The 22,127-nt window shown below is 45.5% G+C and overlaps 1 protein-coding gene across 5 annotated transcripts in view; it reads left to right on the forward strand.

Annotated features, from left to right (window-relative positions):
- Window positions 1-22,127, forward strand: part of MYLK (myosin light chain kinase) — a 220,829-nt gene that overhangs the window by 22,381 nt on the left and 176,321 nt on the right. Inside the window, exons 1-2 of one of the 5 annotated variants that reach the window (XM_050781570.1) lie at window positions 10,931-11,297; window positions 17,275-17,442. In XM_050781570.1, coding sequence (XP_050637527.1) covers window positions 17,278-17,442 — 165 coding nt within the window. In that variant the 5' untranslated portion in view covers window positions 10,931-11,297; window positions 17,275-17,277. Of the gene's footprint in view, window positions 1-10,930; window positions 11,298-11,425; window positions 11,450-17,274; window positions 17,443-22,127 lie in introns of those variants that run through there. The other 4 variants (XM_050781566.1, XM_050781568.1, XM_050781569.1 and 1 more) reach the window with 4 other exon arrangements.

A 22,127-nucleotide genomic window follows, 5' to 3' on the forward strand; every position in this document is an offset into this window, starting at 1 on the left:
GAACTCCAATCCACTCCCGGGTCTTCCCTGTGGCATCTCTAACAATGTGACCTTGTCACCAAGGGTCTGAACCTTGGAATCAGAGACCTCAGTTCAAATCCAGCTGATAATAAGTAGCCATTACTTATTAGCTTAGAGAACTTTGGCTACTATTACTCAACTTCTGCGTCCTTCCTTTATCTTTAAGATGAAAGTAATACAGTATGTATCTTATAGAATTACTTTGAAAATTAAAGTAAACTTAGATAAAGCCCTCAGTACAGTACCTGGTCCTCAATAGGCATTCAATAAATGGGTTGTTTGTATTAGTGACAGTTGGTATGTGGTTCAGTCACTGCACTTGTCTGGAGCTTAGGTTTCCTTTCTGTGACTGGACCAGTGCTTCTCTGACTTAGCCATCCCTGAGGACAGTCGAGAAAGAGCTTGTATTCTAGGATTAGGGGCTTGAAGTGTAGCCTGTAGCAGCTTGCAGAAAGCCTGGCATTTATTTGAACTCCTATTTATTTGTAAAATCTACTTACAGTTGGTATCTTATACAATGATCTGTATTTTTTGGTTGTAATATAAAAATGCTTCTCCCAAATCTTTGAGTGAAGTTGATGTTTTCAGGGTGAGGTAGCCTCAAATATCCCAAAGAGCACACAGCCACACCCCTCTGGGCTGGAGGTAGGATTGAAAGTAGTTTCAAAGGTCCCTTCCAGCTCTGAAATTCCAGGCACCTAGAGTAAATGAGTCTCATCCTCAAAGGACCTAAGGTTGGTACCAAAGAATTCTAAAGGAACCTGAGAAATGGGATCCCTCTGCCCTGTCCCTGGTGAGAATGGACAGGGCTGGGTGGAAGTGGAACTACCAGAAACGGGGAGAGACACAGCCCTCTGCAGTGAAGGATGAAGGAGGCTGGAGGAAGAACCAGGCTGTGTCTGGGCCTGACTGTCAGCCCTTGGGCTGATGACCCTGGCAGGGTTGGCTTGGCAGCTCTCCACCTCCCCAGGTAATTTCCAGGAAACACTAAGCCATTGTTTCTCACCCACAGCTGGAGGCTGTCTGGGGAGGAGCCCTCCTATCTCAGGAGGGCAGCGAGGGCAGGGGGTGAACTGCATGTGGAAACATAGAGCTTGTCACACTGCCAAGGCCTCCTGGCTGTTCTGATACAGTACCTAAGGCTGGGGGTCTGGGCTTGTGCCCAGCTAGTGGGAGGAGAGAGTTGAGGGAGTCTGGAGAAGGGCAGCAAGTTTTTGGAGAGAACACAGAGATTTCTGGCCTGAGAATGGGAACAATGTTTAACTACACTCTGGGAACCTCTGTGTGTGGGGAGAGGCTATCTGCTGATGGTGGTGTCAGCCTTGCACACATTTGCCAGTATGCATGGCCTCTTCCTCAGGCATGAGGGATTCAAATGAAGTCACTCTGTTTGGTTAGGACAAATGTAAGGGTTTTCCTGGGCAAGGGATTGATGACTTGGTCAAATTTATACCCAGCAGATGTCATAGCAATAAAAATCTAAGGGGATAGCAATACATTTGTTACACTGGACATTTCCTGTTTTATAAGGTATTTGTTATAATAAGATTTAACGTGACTTTTTTTTTTTTTTTTTTTTTGTGGAGGGCGGGGATGGAGTTTCGCTCCATTGCCCAGGCTGGAGTGCAGTGGCACTGTCTCAGCCCACTGCAACCTCTGCCTCCCGGGTTCAAGAGATTCTCCTGCCTCAGCCTCCAGAGTAGCTGGGATTACAGGCACCTGCCACCATGCCCAGCTGACTTTTGTATTTTTGGTGGAGAGGAGGTGTCACCATGTTAGCCAGGGTGGTCTTGAACTCGTGACCTCAGGTGATACCCCCACCTTAGCCTCCCAAAGTGCTGGGATTACAGGTGTGAGCCACCATGCCTGGCCGTAAGATTTAACCTATCTTGATAAACCCTTTCTAATTATGTTACCAAGTTGGATTTGACGTTCAGAAGGACTGGATTCCAGTTCTGCTTTATTAACTATATGACCTTAGGCAAGTCTCACCTGATCTTTGAGCCTCAGGTGTTCCATCCATAAAGTGGGGCTATAAAATCTTAGTACATTGGCCAGGCACAGTGGTTCACGCCTGTAATCCCAGCACTTTGGGGGGCCAAGATGGGTGGATCACCTGAGGTCAGGAGTTTGAGACCAGCCTGGCCAACATGCTGAAACCACGTCTCTACTAAAAATACAAAAAAAATTAGCCAGACGTAGTGGTGCGCGCCTGTAATCCCAGCTACTCTGGAGGCTAAAGCAGGAGAATCACTTGAATCCAGGAGGCAGAGGTTGCACTGAGCTGAGATCATGCCATTGTACTTCAGCCTGGGTGACAAGAGCAAGACTCCATCTCAAAAAATAAATACATAAATAAATAATATCTTGGTATGTTGTGAAGTTAAAATGGGATATTGATTAGGAAAGTTATAAGTTGTTAAATAAGTAGCTAAATGTTCATTTTAAGTAAAAACCCTTTTAGTAACATTAGCTAAGCATCACTATCCTCTAGGCCCTCCACTAGCTAGTCTCAATCAATGTAATTACTATATTTCTCAACATTTCTCTTGACCCATCCCTTTACCAGATGAGTTTCCTTACTCCTATATACAAGCACCACCATCTCCCTAGATCAGCTCTGTATTGGAGGGCTCACCTGCTTAGATTACCATGGCCTGTTCTCTGTGCTTTACCAGCTTCAGAGATCTCAACTCAGTCTTTGAAGATACATTGGTCTACTCTGGGCCCTAATTTCCTCATCCATAAAGTAAGGGAGCGGACTACATGATTTAGGTTCCCTTTCATCCCTGACATTCTGCAATCCAGCCATATTTTAGTGTGCTAACAGTAACCTAGAATCTGAGAAGATGAGAGCAATGCATATTGTCCAACCAATTATAAGTAACTGATTTAAAAAGGCAATTTAAAAGCAGGAATTAATAATCTATTCCTTGTGATATATAGGGCAATGTTTGTAACAATGTTTAAATGAACTAAAACATTTAAGTGAAATGTGATACCTGAGTCTTCATCATAACTGACTGTTATCAAATTGTTACCACTTGTTGAGTGCTTGCTACGTGCCAGACATGGTTAAAAATTACCTATTACAGTTACAGTGAATTGAGTATTTTGAGTATCTACTTTCTGATAGATGCTTAAAGCTGCTGCTAATCATACTACCCTGCAGATGTACAGATGGCGAAATTGAGGTTTAGAGAAGTTAAGTAAATCACCCAAGGTCATCCAGCCACTGTGTGGCAGTGGCAGGGTTCAAGTCTAGGTGTGTGTAACAACAAAGCCTGTGACGTGATGGCTCCGCCCAAGTCCTCTGTCTTGCAGTCACCACTGTGCTTACTCTTAGGTTGTAAATCTGTTGTTACTACCTTCCTAGGACTGGCGGTTACCCCAGCTGTGTTTATGATACAGTTCTGAACTTGACCCTGATTAGGAATTGGCCCTCTCTATATATAGTTGAGGCAGCCAGTCTGAGAATTGTATAGGAAAAAACTCTAGATTTTTATGGGAAAAATCTCCACCTAGATTTAGCACCTTCCCTCCTCTGGCATATTGGAGAAACCCAGTCTCAGCTCCCTCCTCCCTGTGCACCTGCCCTCTCCTCTCGGTGCTAACCAAGGGTGGAAGTAAAACTAGAAATCCTTAACACTGTTTGCCAGGCTTTGGGCTTCAGCCAGAGGAGGCAGATTGTGTTGATGGATGTAATTAGAAAACGGCAAACCTGCTTCTCAAATCCCAGGTCCCAAAGGAGTTGATAAACTAGGTTGGCTCATGTCTCATTTTCCTTTGCTGTGTCACATGCGGAAGGATTTGGAATAGAAGTATCCCCAGGCCTTTCAGTAACGGAAGCTTGAGTCAACCATGGATGCACCAGAGCCAGACGAGTGATGGCAACTGCCTTTGGCCCCAGGGGTTCCAGCAGGAGCTGTGGACACTGGGGCTGGTGACAGTCTTCACGTGATGAGAGTCTGGGCTCCTACTGGCTACCACGTCGGTGCAGCCCCTCCTATCAGCAGTACTTCCTGCTCCCTCTTCCCTTGGAAGACCTGTTCCAGCTGAATGGCTTAAGCTCTCACATGGAAAGGAGGACACGCACAGAAGCGCCTTCCTTCTTCCCTCTCCTCCAGTCAGCCAGGTGTTAGTTGAGTCACAGAGCTAAAGTTTTCCCAAGGGAAACAGGCCATGGGACCTGGTGCCTCCCCTAAACTGCATAGAGAGGAGCAGGGACCACATTTAGAAGGCAGGCCTGGGCAGCTTCTCTCCCAGTTCACTTGTGCCCATGCCCTCAGAATCTAAGGGTCTTCCTAGGAAAGTATCTTCCGGGCTTGTCCCTTAAGATCATCCCCACAGAACCAGCTCCCTGCAGAAAGCAGGGAGGCCTTGTGTATTTCAGGCCATTCTAGACCGAAGGAATGGGATCTCTAGTCTGCAGGTAGAGAACCTACTCACAGCCTGCTCCAGGGAAGCGTGTGAGCTGCAGAATCATGAGGTGCATTTCCTTCCTGCACCTTCTTTTCCCAAGTGGACTTTCCTAGGCATCTCACAGACCAGTGTTGGAGAGGAGGGGAGGGCAGGGCCGACTCCTGCCACAGAGAGGTGACCGTTTTCACTCCCTCTCCTTTCTGGGTCTCCTCTCAATCCTGTGACCCTAGAGCACCAATAGCACACCCCACTGCCATGGGTTCCCCAAACCCACCTGCTGGCCCTCTCCCCAGCTTCCTTCCCTGCCCCCTGCAAGATTTCTGTTTCAAAATAACTCAAATTACCAAATGCTGGCAGAATTGAGGGAGTGGGAGTGAAAGGAAGAATGAAGAGATTGAAAGACAGGGAGTATATTCCATTTACCTTATGAGCAATGATACTCCCCAACATTCTGCCCCATTAATTTTGCTGTTAATATTTGCCATTCTGCTAAGGGATTAAATGAGTTCTAAGTCACCTTAAGTACTTAGTCCAATGCCTGACAGTAAGTGCTAAGTACATGGCAACTATTATTGGTTCTCTCTTTTTCTTTCCCCCCTGGGATTTCCCCTTAGTTCTTCCAGCCCCAGCTCTTCTCTGGACAGACCTCATCCAATCAGAGGGCTCCACCTGGGAGCTGGCCAGAAGCAGACAAGCTAGAATCACTGCACAGGTGTGGGTCCAGGACTGACCCAGACCTCAGAGTCTTCCTAGACTGTGCCGCTGTCTCACAGGTGTGCCTCGAGGACCAGGTGTGCCTGCCTGATTTACCTGGCTGGCGGGCGGCCCTGCGCGCAGGGAGCCCCAACAGAAGGCTTTTCTTTGTTTGTTTGTTTGTTTGTTTGAAACTGAGTCTCTCTCTGTCGCCTAGGCTGGAGTGCAATGGCGTGATCTTGGCTCACTGCAAGCTCCGCCTCCTGGGTTCACGCCATGCTCCTGCCTCAAGCCGAGTAGCTGGGACTACAGGCGCCCGCCACCACGTCCGGCTAATTTTTTGTATTTTTAGTTGAGACGGGGTTTCACCGTGGTCTCGATCTCCTGACCTCATGATCCACCCGCCTCGGCCTCCCAAAGTGCTGGGATTACAGGCATGAGCCACCGCGCCTGGCCAGAAGTCTTTTCTGTTAGATAAGCTTTGCCTCCTCTCCTGGGGTCCTGCAGCAGCTTGTCCCTGCCTGGGCTTGGTTCCCCCTGCTGGAACCTTTCATACCTGCCCACGTCTTGTGGAGAGCTGGTGGCAGTCTTAGAGAAAGGTACACTAGGACAGGAAATGCCCAAAGAGACCCTTCAGGCCATGTAGAGAGGACCAGAGAAGGAAGGTAGTCTTCCTGAGATCACACAGCTGGTTTGGGTGGCAGCACCATAATAAGCATGAGAGTCGCTGATTCTTCTGTGCTATCTCACCCTCCAGTGCCATCCGGATTTCTCCTGTGCTCCCTACTTTGAACAAGGTTGCCTTTATTCTCTGAGCCTCTGATAGAAACCTTAAAATCATAAAAGCAATAACAACATTAACAGTAGCAGCCATCAGAGAGATTCAGTTCCTATTCTGTGTGAGAGACTAGCCTGAGGCCGCTTTTTATGCACGTTGCTGACCCTTATAACAATCTTGCAAGTAGGAGGGTATTAGCCGTAGCCCCATTTTACAGATGAATAAACTAAGATTTTGAGAGATTGTCAATTGCCTCAAACCACCCTCCTAGGGATTGGAAGCCACGAGCTCTGTTCTTGTTCCCTGAGTCGATTTCCTGGGCTTCGGTAGGCTAGTGGTGGTGAGGCTGCCCCTACCTGAGTACTCACACCTCGTCTCTTAGGGTTTAAAACCCAAGGCACAGTTCTGCTTGGCAGAATGGAGTTGGGGGGGGCGTGGTATTTGAGAAGGAGACAGTGGTGGTAGGAGTTCAACAAGTACACTTGATACCCTAAACTGAATCCTGAGGGGGTGATGCCTAAGAATGAAGTGAGTGAACTTTAGGATTCTAGCGGGAGTGTGCGTTTTGCTAATTTAGTTATAAGCAGGGCTCTGGTTCTGGCTTTAATTTCGTTTGCATATGACTTGTATCGCACAAAACTTCTCTCAGTCTGTTCCCATCAAATCCCAAATAAAGCAAGAATTCCAGCAGGAAGAGAACAACTCCAGGAGACCAGGCCTTGCTCCCTCACCCTATGTGTGAGGTTAGGGGTGTTGATTTGATTCTATCTGTGTGCATGTGCCTGTGTGTGTTGTTGTTGTTGTTGTCGTCGTTGTCGTTGTCGTTGTCGTCCCCTCTTAGGAAAATTTAAAAATAACTTTCTGCCAAAGATGTGGGCACCAGGATTGTGTGAGCAGACATGCTCCTCCCACCCGTGGTCTGCTGCTCTGCTGATGTGGCCCCGCTGATGTGGGCAGCTTGTCTGCCTGCAGAAGCCCAGCCCTTCCTTTAATGTGTTTTCCAAGAGGAAAGGCCCAGGAAGCCATGGGGAGGGAGAGGCTGCATGTGGCTCAGGGAAGAACTCAGCTGTTGGGACAAGAGTGGGCTGGCTTTGTGTGCTTTCATGTGGGAACCCAGGGACCTGGATCCAAATCACTCAAGGATGCCAGCAGGAAACCCTGAGATTGTACCCGGGCAGGCTATGAGTATGCCCATGTCATAGCCGGGAAGACTGAGAAACAAAGAGTAGAAAGGATGCACAAGTTACATGCCAGGTTTAGAGGTAGGACTGGCAGCTGTGTGCCTAGCACCAAATACATATAGGCCCCAAGGGGCAGATTTGTTATTGCATAACCTGTTCACCTGCCCTTTTCCTTACACACTCTAATATTCTCAAGATTCCCTATACAACAAAATTAAGTGGTGTCATCGTTTGAAAATGACTTTTTATGTTTTTTAACCCAAATTTCTATTCATTCATGCATTCGACAGTATTTATTGAAAACTTCCTGTGTGCTCATCAGTATTTCAGGCATTGGGGATACAGTAGCGAGTGAAACACACAGGACTTGTGACCTGGTGTAGCTTATGTTCCAGTTGGGGAAACAGATATTAATCAAATGTCCACATGACTACAGACTGCCAACTGTGACGTGTAGGGCAGAGAAAAAAAGGGATCTGATGGGCTTCTAACATGGGACTTGGCCTAATCCCAGGTGACAGAAGTCTGTGTTTAGTTTCATACTGATTGTAAACACTGATTTGTTTTTGTTTTTGAACTCAAGTATAGGAATTTAAAAATTGTTTTCTTTTTTTAAGAGATGGGTTCTCACTCTGTCACCGAGGCTGGAGTGCAGGGGTGCTGTCACAGCTCACTGCAGCCGTGAACTCCTAGGATCTAGTGATACTCCCGCCTCAGCCTTTCCAGTAGTTGCGACATGTACGCCACCATGCTTGGCTAGTTTTCTTAAACTTTTTGTTGAGATGAGGTCTTGCTATGTTGCCCAGCTGGTTTTGAACGCCTGGCCTCATGTTATCCTCCCACCATGGCCTCCCAAAGTGTTGGGATTAAAGGAGTGAGCAACTGTGCCGGGTCTAAAAATTGTTTTTCATTGAAACTTCTTCTCAAGCTGCAGTCCATTTGCTGATCTTTCAGAGTTATATTTAACATCCAACATATTAACTGTTCGTATTTGCTTAGTTTAACCCATAGGCTTGATAGACACACTTTCCATATTTTTGCCTAAATCATTATTCTTGGTTCTGTCCAATTCAAAATGACTTTCCAGTGCTGTTATCTACTACCAAAGACCTGTCTAAGAAGACTTAGATCTGCATTCACATCTATTCCTCAGTAGTCAACAGCATTGTTTTTTGGATTCATTCCTCCCTTTATAAGCCAAAAATATTCTAATATCTCCATGTGCAAGGTTTCCCAGAGTCTGGGTTGTATTCTTGACCAGGGACTTAACTGACTTAAAGGCATTCTATTTATCAGTATCGGTCTCAGGCTTCAAATCGCCCTGGTCCACAAGTGTTCATTCATTCTCTTTGGAAGAAAAGATGGAATCAAATTACATCTTGATTCACTCTCTTGCTCACCTGTCCCTTAAACCACACACCGCTACTCATTTAAAGACACTTTTCCACTGGGCAAATGATTCAAACAGATCTTAAAATAATACATGCAAGCAGCCAACAAACATATGAAAAAATGTGCCACATCACTAATCATCAGAGAAATGCAAATCAAAACCATCATGAGATACCATCTCACATCAGTCAGAATGGCTTTTGTTTAAAAGTCCAAAATAACAGATGTTGGCAAGGCTGTGGAGAAAAAAAAAAAATTTACATTCCCACTGTTGGTGGGAATGTAAATTAGTCCAGCCACTGGGGCAGTTTGGAGATTCCTCAAAGAACTAGGAGTTGAACTACCACTCGACCCAGCAGTCGCATTATTGGGTATATATTCAAAGAAAAATAAATCATTCTGTCATAAGGACACATGCATCTGTATGTTCTTGACAGTGCTATTCCCAATTGCAAAGACATGGAATCAAACTAGGTGCCTATCAGTGGTGGAGTGGATAAAGAAAATGTGGAACATATACACCATAGAATACTATGCAGCCATAAAAAAGAATGAAATCATGTCCTTTGCAGCAACATGGATGCAACTGGAGGCCATTATCCTAAGCTAACTAACACAGAAACAGAAAAACAAATACCACATGTTCTCACTTATAAGTGGAAGCTAAACATGAGGTACACGTGAACATAACAATAGAACGATAGACACTCTAGGGATTACTAGAGGAGGGAAAAAGGGAGGGGAGCAAGTGCTGAAAAACTATCTGTTGGGTACTATGCTTCCTACCTGGGTGATGGATTTAATCATACCCCAAACCTCAGTATCATGTAATCTACCTTTGTAATAAGCCTGCACATGTACTCCTTTATTCTAGAATAAAACTTATTTTTTAAAAGGGAAAATAAAGTAAAAGTTAAAAAATAAAGAAGACCACTTTTCCCTTTCTCCTTGTGTATTTTAAGAAGGATGGAAATGAGAGTAGATGGTAACAGAGAGAGTAGGGAGAGAGGCTAATGTGGTGGTTCTCAGAATGTGCCCTGGGGGTTCCTGAGACTCTTCCAGGGGCCCTTGACGTCCAAGTTGTTTTTCTAAGAAAACATCATTTGCTTTATTTCACTCTCATTCTCTTTCAGGTGTACAGTGTTTAAGTAGCTATGATGTCACAATAGATTGGATGCAAAAGCAGATATGAAAATCTAGCTGTTTTCTACTAAGCCAGACATTAAAGAAATTTGCAAAAAGGAGCAACTCTTCTCATTAAATTCTTTTTCGTCTTAGAAAATATATTTTTCTGGCCGGGCGCGGTGGCTCAAGCCTGTAATCCCAGTACTTTGGGAGGCCGAGGCGGGTGGATCACGAAGTCAGGAGATCGAGACCATCCTGGCTAACATGGTGAAACCCCGTCTCTACTAAAAATACAAAAAACTAGCCGGGCGTGGTGGCGGGCGCCTGTAGTCCCAGCTACTCGGAGGCTGAGGCAGGAGAATGGCGTAAACCCGGGAGGCGGAGCTTGCAGTGAGCCGAGATCGCGCCACTGCACTCCAGCCTGGGTGACACAGCAAGACTCCGTCTCAAAAAAAAAAAAAAAAAAAAAAAAAAAAAAAAAAATATATTTTTCTCTTAAAATGTTATTTATGTTAGCCTATAATGGGCTTATTGATGTTTTAAAATGAATTAATATTTCCCAGTTTTAATTTCCAATACGGTAAATATTGACAGCAATAACTCACAAACAAAAGGTCCTTGGGGTCCTCAATAATTTTTAGAAGCATAAAGGGGCCCACCCTGAGACAAAAATGCTTGAGAACTACTGAGAAAGCAGGTAGGGGGTCTCCTAGGTGTTAGAAGAATACCAACTCTTCAAGAATCAGATAGGATTCAAGGGAAAAGCTTAAATTCATGTCATTGCCGATTCGGATGTCCGCAGTCTGCCCCAAGGTGTGAGTTGCATAGGATGTTCCTTTGGAACTATGAAAATACCTTCTCTCGCTGGAGGAAAAGGTCTGGACAGGGCATCACCTTGCTGCCTCATCTTAGAGGAGTGCTCCAAGGATCATTCCTGAAGCTCTCCAGGGCTCTGGACCAACGAGGCAAAGTCGTGCTCAACATGAACACAGTCTGTGGAGCCTGGCTCTCATCAGCGCAATTCCTTATGAAAAATGCAGCACAGGAGTTCTCCATCCATCTGCTTGCTGGGCTTGCATCCTGCTCTAGGGATCATAAACAAGGCTTCTTCGGCTTAGGGAAGAAAGAGCTGGGTCTCAGGAGGAAATATCTTACGAGCCCTGGGTGGTAATCCCAGGCCAGATGTGCCAAGGGGTTGGAGTGGCGTTCCAGGCCAGATGTGGAATTGGGAGAGTGCCCAGCCCCTCCGAGGGCTCAGCTCTCCACTTGACAGGGTCCTCCCTTTGCTCCACACTCAGATTAGAATCTGCAGCTCTGAACAAGTAAAAATAAAAACCTGTGAGCTTCCACCCCTGGCTCCCCCAGGACTCCATTGAGAGCCTCTGCAGTGGCAGCCAGAGGTTTCAAAGGTCACCCCAGCTGGGCGGATTAGAACAACAGATCTCCCGGACCGGGTGAAGTTGGCTGCTCAGCGGAAGGCAAGTTGCAACATCTGCGAGCAGAGTCAGAACAAAAGCCCCTTAACTTTTTCGGTCTGGCCCTGGGCTCTGTGGCGCCCGGCACTCCTTCGCTCTCCATTCGTGGCTGGACCTTGGACAGGAACCTCTGCAGTACGTTGGTGGTGAAGTGTGGCTGCCTCGCATCCTGACTCATGTGAGAGCTGCCGGGGAAGAGGCCGCGGTAAGGTGGGTCCCGTTCACTGGTGTGTGGCCCTGCCCAGCTTTGCTCTGGTAGGTCACAGCAAGTCAGCCTGGCACAGCTGAGGAGCAGCGCACTCCGGAATTAGGAGTGATTAAGGAACTTGTCAGGATTTGAGTGCATTGCAGAGAGGATTAAGGTGGGATAGCGGAGCTGTCAGTGCCTGGGGCACTTGCACATGGGTGGTTTTGCTGCCTCTGATGTGTGCCGTTGTTGGAGGTAGGGTTCACGGCAGACTGCGGAGCCTGCTTGGGAGCCCCTCCCTCTAGGGAAGGTATGGTATTTCCAAGATGCCCGGCAAACTGACCAGGTGCTTCAAGACAATGATCACTTAAAGTGTGTACCCTTTAGGTAGGGAAGGGGACAACTGGTTTCTCTAAACTCGTTCTGTGGTATTTCTTGAGCCCTGCTTTTTTAAACTTATTTTCTGAGTCATTTGCCTCCTAGTTGCAATCTCTTTTCGCTGTAGTTGAAAGTGTTCCTTTCTGGGTTCAAGAGACAATTTAAAGTGCTTTTGATCAAATTAAAGTCCAATTAACTCAATGCTGCTTCAAATGTTTAATATATTATGCTAGTTGTGAAAGCCTCATTTGGAGGTGGGCTTTGGCCCAAGCATCATGGGGTGAGGGGTAAAGGGGTAAGGGGGAGTTTCCTGCTCTTGAACCACTGCTCTGTTTTTTTCTTCTTACTTCTCTGTGTTTCCCGTTTGATCTGTGTTTAGCTTGTATTGAATAAGACCCCCTAGCTGAGTGTGTTTGATTCTAGCCACTGAGCATTGCTCTGCCATTAGAGAAATTATTGCAGAAATCACCCAACCTCTCTGGTTTTCTTGATTGGAATATAGTCAACAGGCTCGACAAGGGATTAGAGAGGAACAAGGTTTGGTCTAATTTACTTTATTATATTATTATTATTATTATTATTATTATTATTTTGTGACAGAGCATTCCACATATGTCAGTAACCATTAATTGTGTGGCAGGGATCTGTTTATGCTGAGGATGGCAGTGGGTGGAGCGATGGGCTGAGGGTGAGCAGAGCTGTTTGGTGTGGCTGGGCTCTGGTCCTGCCCACACAATAGTTGAGTAACTCTCCCCCACAAAACCGCCTTGCAAGGGACTAGATGTTCCCTTGCTGTATTGATTTGCCTGTTCCTTTTCTAATCTGAAGCCACACCTCTCCTAGGGCTGGATGACTCCTGTCTAATGTGCTCTTGAGACCAAGCAGGTGCCTTTTGATGAGAACATCTGGGGCCTTCAGGAGATTTCCATGGGTTTAGATCAAGAGGACTTGCACAGAGGGTCCTCAGCCACTCCTACCTTCCAGGAGGATCTCACCACTCCTAGCTTCCAGCTCCCCTGAAAGCAAAGGTAGAGAAGAGTCTTGTGTCTTCAAAGCCAGGCCTGACAGCAGAAGGGGGAGGCACGTCCTCTGCTCCTCTTCCTCTGTACAACTCCCAAGCCTCTGCCTATTGCATTTCTCGTTACTGGGGATGGCAAGAAATGCCTCATTTGAGATTTGGGGCCTCCAAGAAGCCAGCAGATTTTGGCTTTGTAATCAGACCTTGGTTTGGTTTTCACTTTTGAGCTGTGTGACCTTAGACAAGAGTAGTTGGCTTTCTGAGCCTCCATGTCTTCATTGTGAAGGGGTGATCATTAGAACTGCTCTTTCTGATTGAGATGGGTGTCCAGCGTGATGTCAGCACATACACCTTGCTCATTATGCTGCTAGTACAGACACAAAGATGCTGCAGGAAGCTGCCCATGGGCCTCAGGCCCTCCTCCCCACCTTCCCAGGGAATTCTGCTATCTGCTTCCTGCTGCTGTTTTCCAGTCACCCCACTCAGATACCCTTGCCTGAAGATAATTGGGGCTTCTTGCTGTCCTTGGTGAAAGGGTCTAGATCTATATTCAGGGTGGAGAGATGGGCGTCCCTTTGGGAACTGGATGATAATGATGTTGACAGTCACTGCTATTGAATGCCTTTTGTGCTATATTATGGGTGTTATATACATTCTCATTCAAGCCTTCCCTTCAACTTTATGAGGCTGATATGATCGTTCCATTTGACAGAGAAAGAGATGGAAGCCAAGAGAGTTGGAGCGCCTTGCCCAGCCCACAGCTTTAAAGTGGCCGTGCCCCTGGGTTTGTGGCAGGGTCACAAAAGTCTGATCCTCATGATATCTGTCCCCACCTCTACCCCAAGTCTCCACCCGGTCCTGGCTGCACAGTGTATCTGTCACTTCACCTCTGTGGCAGAGGAGGAGGGCACAGGGAGCAGTGTTCCTACTGGGGTGTGGTCCTGGGTAGCTATGTGGGATATCAGAGGCCCATTCCTTCCCCAGTCCCGTGTTTCTACGGTCGCCACACAAACACACAACACACATGCCCCACTCGTGTAATTGTTTGCTGCTGTATACCAAGTCTGTAGCTTGGCACATGGTAGGTATTTAATAAATATATTTTAATTGAGTGAATGAATATATCTTGATGCTTGCCATTAAAATTATAGTATGACTGCTTTTAAATGGTTCTACAAACATACACTATATGCTATAAATGCTATAAATATGGCAAAATGTTAATTGTTAAATCTAGGTGATAGGCACTGTGGGTGCTCATTTTATCATTCATTCTACTGTTCTGCGTGTTTGAAATTTTCCATAATTTTTTTAATTTAAAATTTCTATATCATCAAATTCATATCATTATTTTCTCTGTAAATGTGTATCCATAAAGCCATCTGGTATTCCACTGTATTTGACCAGTTCTCACTGTTGGATTTTTAAAAATATGGTCTAGCTTCTGTCATAAATAATGCAAATAGTGTTCTTGTAAATAAATTTTGGGCTGTATCTCTGATTCTTTCCCAATAACTTATTTCTAAATGTAGGATTAATGGAAAAGATATGGATGTATTTTTAAGAGTCTTTTTACCAAATTGCTTTCCAGAAAGACTACACCAGTTTTTATTCCCCACGGAGGGTGTGGGCATGTCCATCTCTCCATGGTCTCACCAGCAGCATAGGTTATGTTTCTTCTTAAATGTCATTTAAATGAAATGTTTTGGTTCATTTTTAAAAAGTGACAGCTTATTCTTAATTTGCAGTCTTGGATTATCGTTGGAGCCAAGCAGTGTTCAGTGGTACATCTTCTGTGCACTGTTCAGGTCATATCATCCACCTGTTGATCTGTTGGACTGCTTTCTTCTGATATGTAAAGACTTTTGTTTGGTGCAAACATTTTATTCCAGGTTATCACCCATCTTTTAATGTTGTTGATAGTATTACAGAATATTTTAATTTTGTATATATATGGTAGCGGCTCTCAGCTTTTCCCCTTGTTATCTCAACTTTGACTTTTCCTTTCCCACCAGCCCATTTGGCTGCTTACAGGAGGCAAGAGGGCCCAGTGGTTAAGAATAGCGGCTCTGGCACCAGGTGCTTGGGTTCAAATGCCTGTTCTGCCCCCTAATAAAAGCATGAACTTGGACAAATTTCTCAATCTCACTGTGCCTCAGGTGTCTAATCCATAAATTGGGGATACCAAGATTTGCTGTCTCATAGTGTTGTAAGGAGCAAATTAGCTATTTATTATTTATAAAGGGCTTGGAAGAGTACCCCACATCTAGTAAGTGCTACACTAGTGTTTGCTTTTATTGTCACCTACTGCAGGGAACCTGTGAGTCTTATCATTTGGAAAGGAATTTTGTTTGCAAAGCTAATATCTTATCAGTGAAAGAGAAAGCTGGGTTTATCAAGCATGGGATGTGCCCTATTACAAACGAGCCTAGTCCCTTTGCTACTTTCACTTGAACTTCACAAGAGATATCCCCATTTTATTTTTGTTAGAGATTATTAAGTTTAAACAAACTAATTACATGCCCCAGAAAGCGTTGTTCATTTGTGTCAGCTTACCTGACTCACAGCATAGGACTTAAGTGTGTGACCAGACAGCCAAAGAAAATGAACAGAAAAGCAAATCTAGGAATATGGCTTCTCTTCAGTTCAGCAGATGTGTGTCCCACATCTGGGCCAGTCACCAGGGATTTTGTGGTAAGAAATGATGGTCAGCCTGGAGTTGTCCCCACCTGCACTTGGAACCTGGGACAGGGACACTTAGGGTGTATTCCAGGTGGTGGCAATGATTTTCCAATGGCCTTGGCTGGAGTCCGACCACCTAGCTGCTCTCAACTGCAATGTTTTCCCGGCCTGGTTCTTCAGATTTTTTATGGATTTTGGAAATTCCCCCTGAAACTCCACCATCTTTCCAACAAATCTCTTCTCTGTTTATAAGAGCCAGAGTTAGCTTCTGTTGCTTGCAATCAAGGACTCAGATATGAATTTATAATAATTCCACTTTAGGAATTATTCCTAAGGAAATCTGTAGGAACTCAGGCATAGATTTCAGCACACATAGGCTCATCACCAGGCATCATAAAATATTTAGAAACTATCCAAATGGCCAGCAGTAGGGAGATAGTTATGTAAGTCATACATCAATATGATGCATATTTGAAAATCGAATGTCTTAAAAGCAACTTTTCCCCCTTATTTTAAGAAAAGTTGTAGGGAAAAAAATAGAAAACATCTATGTACATGGTATGCTTTCAACGATGTAAGATATTTGTTTTTCTATATTGATAAAAACAAAATTGGAGGGAAATGCACCACCATTCTATATAATAGAATTATGGATCTTTTCACTTAAAAAAACTTTTATTTTAGTTTCACATTTTCACATTTTAAAAGAACTCTGGAGCCTGATAAATCTGGGTTTAACTTCCACTTCTGCCAATGAATAACTGTGTAATGGGCAAGTTATTCCACCTGTCTGAGCTCAGCTTCTTTATTTGCAAAATGATGACTATACATACTTCCTGGGGTTGTTCTGAGGATTAAAACAAATGAGATAATGTATCAAATGCTTGATATGGTGCCTGGAACAGAATGTATTCTCAATAAATGATAACTTATTATTTTTACATATTGATAATTTTCAAGTTTTATGATGAAATGTATTTAAAATTGAGAATAGAAATGTATTTAAAATTGAGAATAATTAAATATCACAAAAGAGTTGACCATCGCTCTAATGGGTAGTCATCTGTTACTTCTCACGTCAACCCCTTATTCTGCTACCCTTGCCAGCCCCAGTCGCATCTTATCTAGTCCCCAGTAGGCCCTGGACCAGGAGTCAGGGCTTAAGGTATTCTTGCCAGTGATGCCATCGTTTTGCTCTGTCTCCTGGGGCAAGCGACTTACCCTCTCTGGGCTTCAGTTATAAACAGAGGCATTAGCCTGGATAATCTGAAAACACCCCGCTTCTCTGATGACCTGTGATCTCAGAACCTTGTTCACAATCTGCTCCTCAGAGGTGGGATGTCCCCCCTTGCCTGCCTCCTTCCCTTCATTCAGCCAAGACTCTCCCCTTACCTCACCCAAGGTTCTTGCCGTATTAACCCAAAACTGCCTTCCTCTCTTGGAGTATGGATCCCATTTTTCTATAACCTGCAAGCTCTTGCAGTTCAGGCTAAAGCAGTTTCTACTTTCTACCAGAAGTGCTTAATGTAGATGTTGGTCCTGAAGAGTTAGTGACTATTAAATACAGATTATCGATACCTATTACAAGAACTGTTTCTCCATTCTTGTCCTCAGCTTCCCCTTTCCTAGAAGAAAGGGACAGTGAAAAGATGGGAAGTTCCCCACAGGGTTTTGAGGAGGCAGGGCATTGCCCTGGGAACCGGAGCATTTGTCTGGGATGGGCTGTGCCTTGTCCTAGCACTTTGTGTATAAAAGACAGAGCCTCTCATCTTCAGAGAGGAACTGTGGGTGGACACTGACCTAACTGGGGATCTGCTCCACGTAAAAGCCACACCTCCAGGCTGGACACACCTGATGCCTGAAGGGAAGACAGGGCTATGCTTTGTCTGATCTGACCTGGTCCTCTTCCTTCCTTTTTGCAGACCATGGGGGATGTGAAGCTGGTTGCCTCGTCACACATTTCCAAAACCTCCCTCAGCGTGGATCCCTCAAGAGTTGGCTCCATGCCCCTGACAGAGGCCCCTGCTTTCATTTTGCCCCCTCGGAACCTCTGCATCAAAGAAGGAGCCACCGCCAAGTTCGAAGGGCGGGTAAGAAGTGTGGCTGGATGGGGAGACTGTGGGGAAGGCTGGGCAGGGGCCACTGCTCCTTGTCAAGCCTTCTCCTGGGCCAGCTGGATCTAATAGAAGGCTCAATTTTCATTTGGACCTTCATGTAAAATGAACCTGTGCCACTTTTCTCTCTTTCTTTTGTTTGTGGTGGGTTTTGGTCTGTGCTGGAGAACTTGGGGGTGGGGAGGACGCTGCAAGTTGACCATCCTGTGATGTTTTGCTGTTAATGTAGGTTGTGTTCTGGGTACATGCTATGTAATTACAGGAAAAGAAGACATGGTCCAGTGGCAGGAAGAATACAGCTTGGGTTTATATATGTCCTAAAAACTGGACAATTGAGAATTGACTATAATTTTTCTCTTACTTTATCCCTGGAAGGAGTGTTTAGTTAGCTGACCTTCTTGTAGATCTACTTGGTATACGCAGAGCAGTGATAGGACCTCTCATTTCACTTCTGTCACCTGTCGTAAATGAATACTGGTCACTTGCCCTTACTGGGACTCCACTTCTTCTTCTGCAAATAGGCATGATCATTCCTTGTCTACCTTGTACTCAGAGGAGGAGAGAACACTGAAGAATTGCTGTGCTATGGCTCAGCAGTCTAAGAGGGAGCTCCTGAAAGCTTGTAGAAGGAGGGGGTCAGGCTGATGATTCTTTCTGAATGATGCCAGACCATACCTTTGTTGTAAGTGGTGGGTCTGGCTACGTGGTTGTCTGAAGAGTTTGCAGGAGTTGCTGCCTTGAAAATGGCCTGGGGCTGTACTGAATTGCATGCTGTGCACGGACCTGTGTAATCAAGACTGTTTGCTAATGATTCTGACCTACTAGTCCTTTCATATCTTTTACCAGAAGAAGATTGTTGGGGATGTTAGTGACGTTCCTGGGGAGTCTGTTTCTCTCTGGGCACTACCAGGATGAGGGCTGTCTTCTGTTGCCCTGACTGTGGTCCCCTCTGTCTTCTTATCCTCAAAGCTAACAGGAAAGAAGCAACAGGAAGAATCTCTGGGGGCTCATAAATGGTTTAGATGACCATAAAAAGGAATGAAGTACTGACTCATGCTATAACATGGATGAATCTTGACACATTGTGCTAAGTGAAAGAAGCCAGACACAAAAAGCCACTGATTGATTATAGGATTCCATTTATATGAAATGTCCAGAATAGGAGTATCTATAGAGACGGAAAGTAGAAAGGTGGTCACCAGGGGCTGGGGGGAAGAGGGATGGGGAGTGACTGCTGATAGGTATAGGATTTATTTGGGGCTGATGAAAATGTTCTGAAGTTAGTAGTGGTGGTTACAACTTTTGAATGTGCAGTACTTACAAAATACTGAATTATATACTTAGAAAATTAAAAAGTAAAAAACATTTGAGAAGTGGCTCAGACAGCAAGATGGATCTTAACTGCACACCCACCCTTCTGCCATACTGCTTGTGAGACATAAACTCCTTCCTCAGTTCAAACAAACGTGGAGAGGAAGAGACGGCAGCAACCATCTCATGTGATGATGCCTTTGCTTCCTTTGCTGACTGTGGCGTCAATGAAAGAACCATGCCTTGAGTGACTTGATTTGGAACTTCCATTGCCTGAGCATCGGCCAGGAGCCAACACACTGGAGTTCTTGGTTGCTCAGTGTCCTCTGGTTGGCAAGTCATACCTTCTGTGTGGCTAAGGTTTTCTTCTCTGAGAAAAGACAACTGGCTGTTTCTGTATTTTTGGCCCACAGGGGTGGAAGAAGAAAAGTTGATAGATAGTAAAAGTACTTCATAAAGTTAGAAACTGTACTTTGGTAAGACAGTATTTTTCTTAAGGAGTTAAAATTTACATAACATACATTTAACCATTTTAACGTGAACAATTTAGAGTCATTTAATTCAGTGTTGACTGCAGTATTCTTAAAATGTAGCTTTCTCTATGTGAAAATTTTATTTTTCTTATATGGATGAAATAGTTGACTTTGTATGTTACATGTGGACTCTATGTCAAAATGCCTGTGTTCCTCATGAGTCAGACTGCAGTGCTACTTGACCACTTGCCACCTGACTTGAATTAACCCAGAACAATGCCTTGGCAGCACACTGGTGTATGCAGAAGAAAGACTACTCCAGAGAGACATCGAAAGCATCTGGCTGTCTTGCAGAGACAAACGCAGAGGGAGAGACTGTAGAAGAAAATGCCCTGGAAGCTAGCATGCTGCACGTGTGTGGTGTTAGTGCAGGAAAGAACACAAAGAGACTTTTGCATCAGGGAAGGGCCGCACATCACATGATCCCAGAAGAAGACAGCTGGTTGTTTTGATACAAAGATGAAGTTAAACAGGGGGTGTTTCTGACCTGGTGACCTCAGAGAAGTGAAGAGTTAGGTGGTGTTAGCCTGACGTGGCAGGGGTTTTGAGCAGGAGTTGCTGGTTATAATAAGCTCCAAACGCTCAAAACTCGCAGTTCCCTATTGGGCATAGTCAGTGGTGATCTGCCTTCAATGCGTGTCAGCCTTCACTGTTGGGGTCACTTGACCTTGCCTGAAGCCGACCCCTCCCTCCAGGTCCTGGGACACACCCCTCCCTCCAGGTCCTGTTCTAGGTGCTCAGTCGTCACAGAACCAGTCCTGGTATCACTCTCAGGATGGCCTCAGGACCACATTTCTCTGGTAACTGAGCTCTTGCAGGACCTCTTATGAGTGACTAACGTAAAAAGTATGCCTTCAAGCAACTTCTGGGGCCCAGGCTGGTCCCCGTCACAGCTGACAGGAATCTTCCTCCTGGCCTGTGTTCACAGCACCTCTGCGTGCTTTCCTCCGTGAACTTGCCCCCACAGTGGAGGCAGTGGAGGGTCCTAGGACTTCCCAGCTTCTTTTGAAAGAGGTTCAGGGACCCTCCCATCACTGGGAAACACAGTGGAGACCACAGATGTGACAAAGTTCTAAAGATTTGTTTCCTACTGCCTTCGGAGCTGCCAATCAGATGTTCTTCAAATGGGGGCCTTTGGTTTTTATTCTCGTAAGACGTTAAAAACTATTGCCTACTCTGCCCCATTTCCTTTTTATGCCTACTTTTAGACAAAGGACTTAATGAACCACTACCTTCAATAAAGCTCCTCTTTCTATCTAGAGACTTGGGTAACATTAAGATGGGACAATAGGCACCCCCTGGTGGTTCAAGCCTCTTTCCAAGGAGCTCCGAACTATGAGATGCTCATCTCTGTGGGCTCAGTCTCTCAAAGCCTTTAGGGCTTTTCCACCTTGTGGGAGATACATTGGGTAGCCAACACATAACCCATGACCAGGCCCTTTTGCCTTTGCCCTGTTCCATGATGGGGTCCACTGTAGAGGCTTCCTTTGCAGCTAAAGGTAGCCCAGTGACACATTTGGGCTGAAGTCAGGGAGCTTCTGGGAAAGCCCCAGACTTCTGATTAAAGGAAGATAAAAAGATATCACTGGTGCTCTCATATTCCACCCTTCCCTTGCTTCCTGCCTTGAATACAGGTGTAATACCTGGTGCTTGGGCAGCCAGATTAAAACCATGAGGCAACAAGCCTGCACACTAAGGATTGGTTGGTGGCAGGGGGACAGCAGTGGAGGGAGTGAAAAGAACCAGCAGCTAAGAGACACAAATCCTAAAGCTCAAAGGCTGTCCCAGATACGATCTTTGCAGTGATTCACACAGGAAATGTTACAGAAAGTATTCCTAACTGATAAATAGCTCATGAGATGCTTGTGGAGATAGTGTCTCCTTAAATGAAGGGAATGAATAGGAGGAAGACATTGCACAGGGATAGGGGTTCCTTATTCTGAGTTGATTGTGGCCCTGCAGTGAAATCATTCTAGAAGAATTCATTCACTCCCTGGCTGTGGCCATCAGACTTTAACCAACAGGGCCTAGGATTTATAAGAGGAAGTCAACAACTACTATTTGATTAGTGTCTACCGATTTGACCTAAGTCCCTTCCCTCCTCTCCTCTCTCCTCCCCTCCCCTTCCCATCCCTTCCCTTCCGTTCCTCCTTCTTCTTCTTCTTCTTTTTTTTTTTTTTTTTTTAGCTTTGCCAGCCCAAAGCTTGAGGAGACTGTATTTTCAGGAATTCATGAAACTTTATCTCATATTAGACCCAGACAACCAGATCCCCCTTCCCATGCCCACAACCTAGAAGCCCCTGTTCCTTTATCCAGCTGTTCTCTCTCCACAGAGCAGTGGAGCAGGCGACCTGTTTGCCCAAGGGATATGCCCACTGGAGCCAAACTGTCCCCATGTGCTGGGTACCCAGGACCCAGGAATTTTTTTACCAAATGGCCCTGAGCACACTTCTTACAGCTGTGTAGACCTCCTCCCATGAGAAGATGTTGCTAGGCCTGGGGGGTGGGGTCAAAGGGCAGCTGTTTGCTTGGGAGGACAGTAAGGTAGGCGAACATTCAGATGTGGGCCCTGTGTTCTGCTCACGTGCCTAGTAGAACAGGATGTAAGGGTGGAAGGAGAAGTGCACAGCACTGCGCCACTGTCTGTTCATTGCTGGGCCTCAGGAGTGGCTGGGGGCTTCCATGTACAGACAGCCAGGGCTCCGCAAATGCCAGGGGCTGGTAGAAACACCCCTAGCTGCTCTGTTGCCCATGCTGGCAGCTGAAGTGTTGATGGGCTGCTTTCCCCACCACAGAGTCAAGTATGAAAAGAGAGCA

The sequence above is a fragment of the Macaca thibetana genome, chromosome 2, assembly GCF_024542745.1.
Source record: "Macaca thibetana thibetana isolate TM-01 chromosome 2, ASM2454274v1, whole genome shotgun sequence".
Lineage (NCBI taxonomy): Eukaryota > Metazoa > Chordata > Mammalia > Primates > Cercopithecidae > Macaca > Macaca thibetana.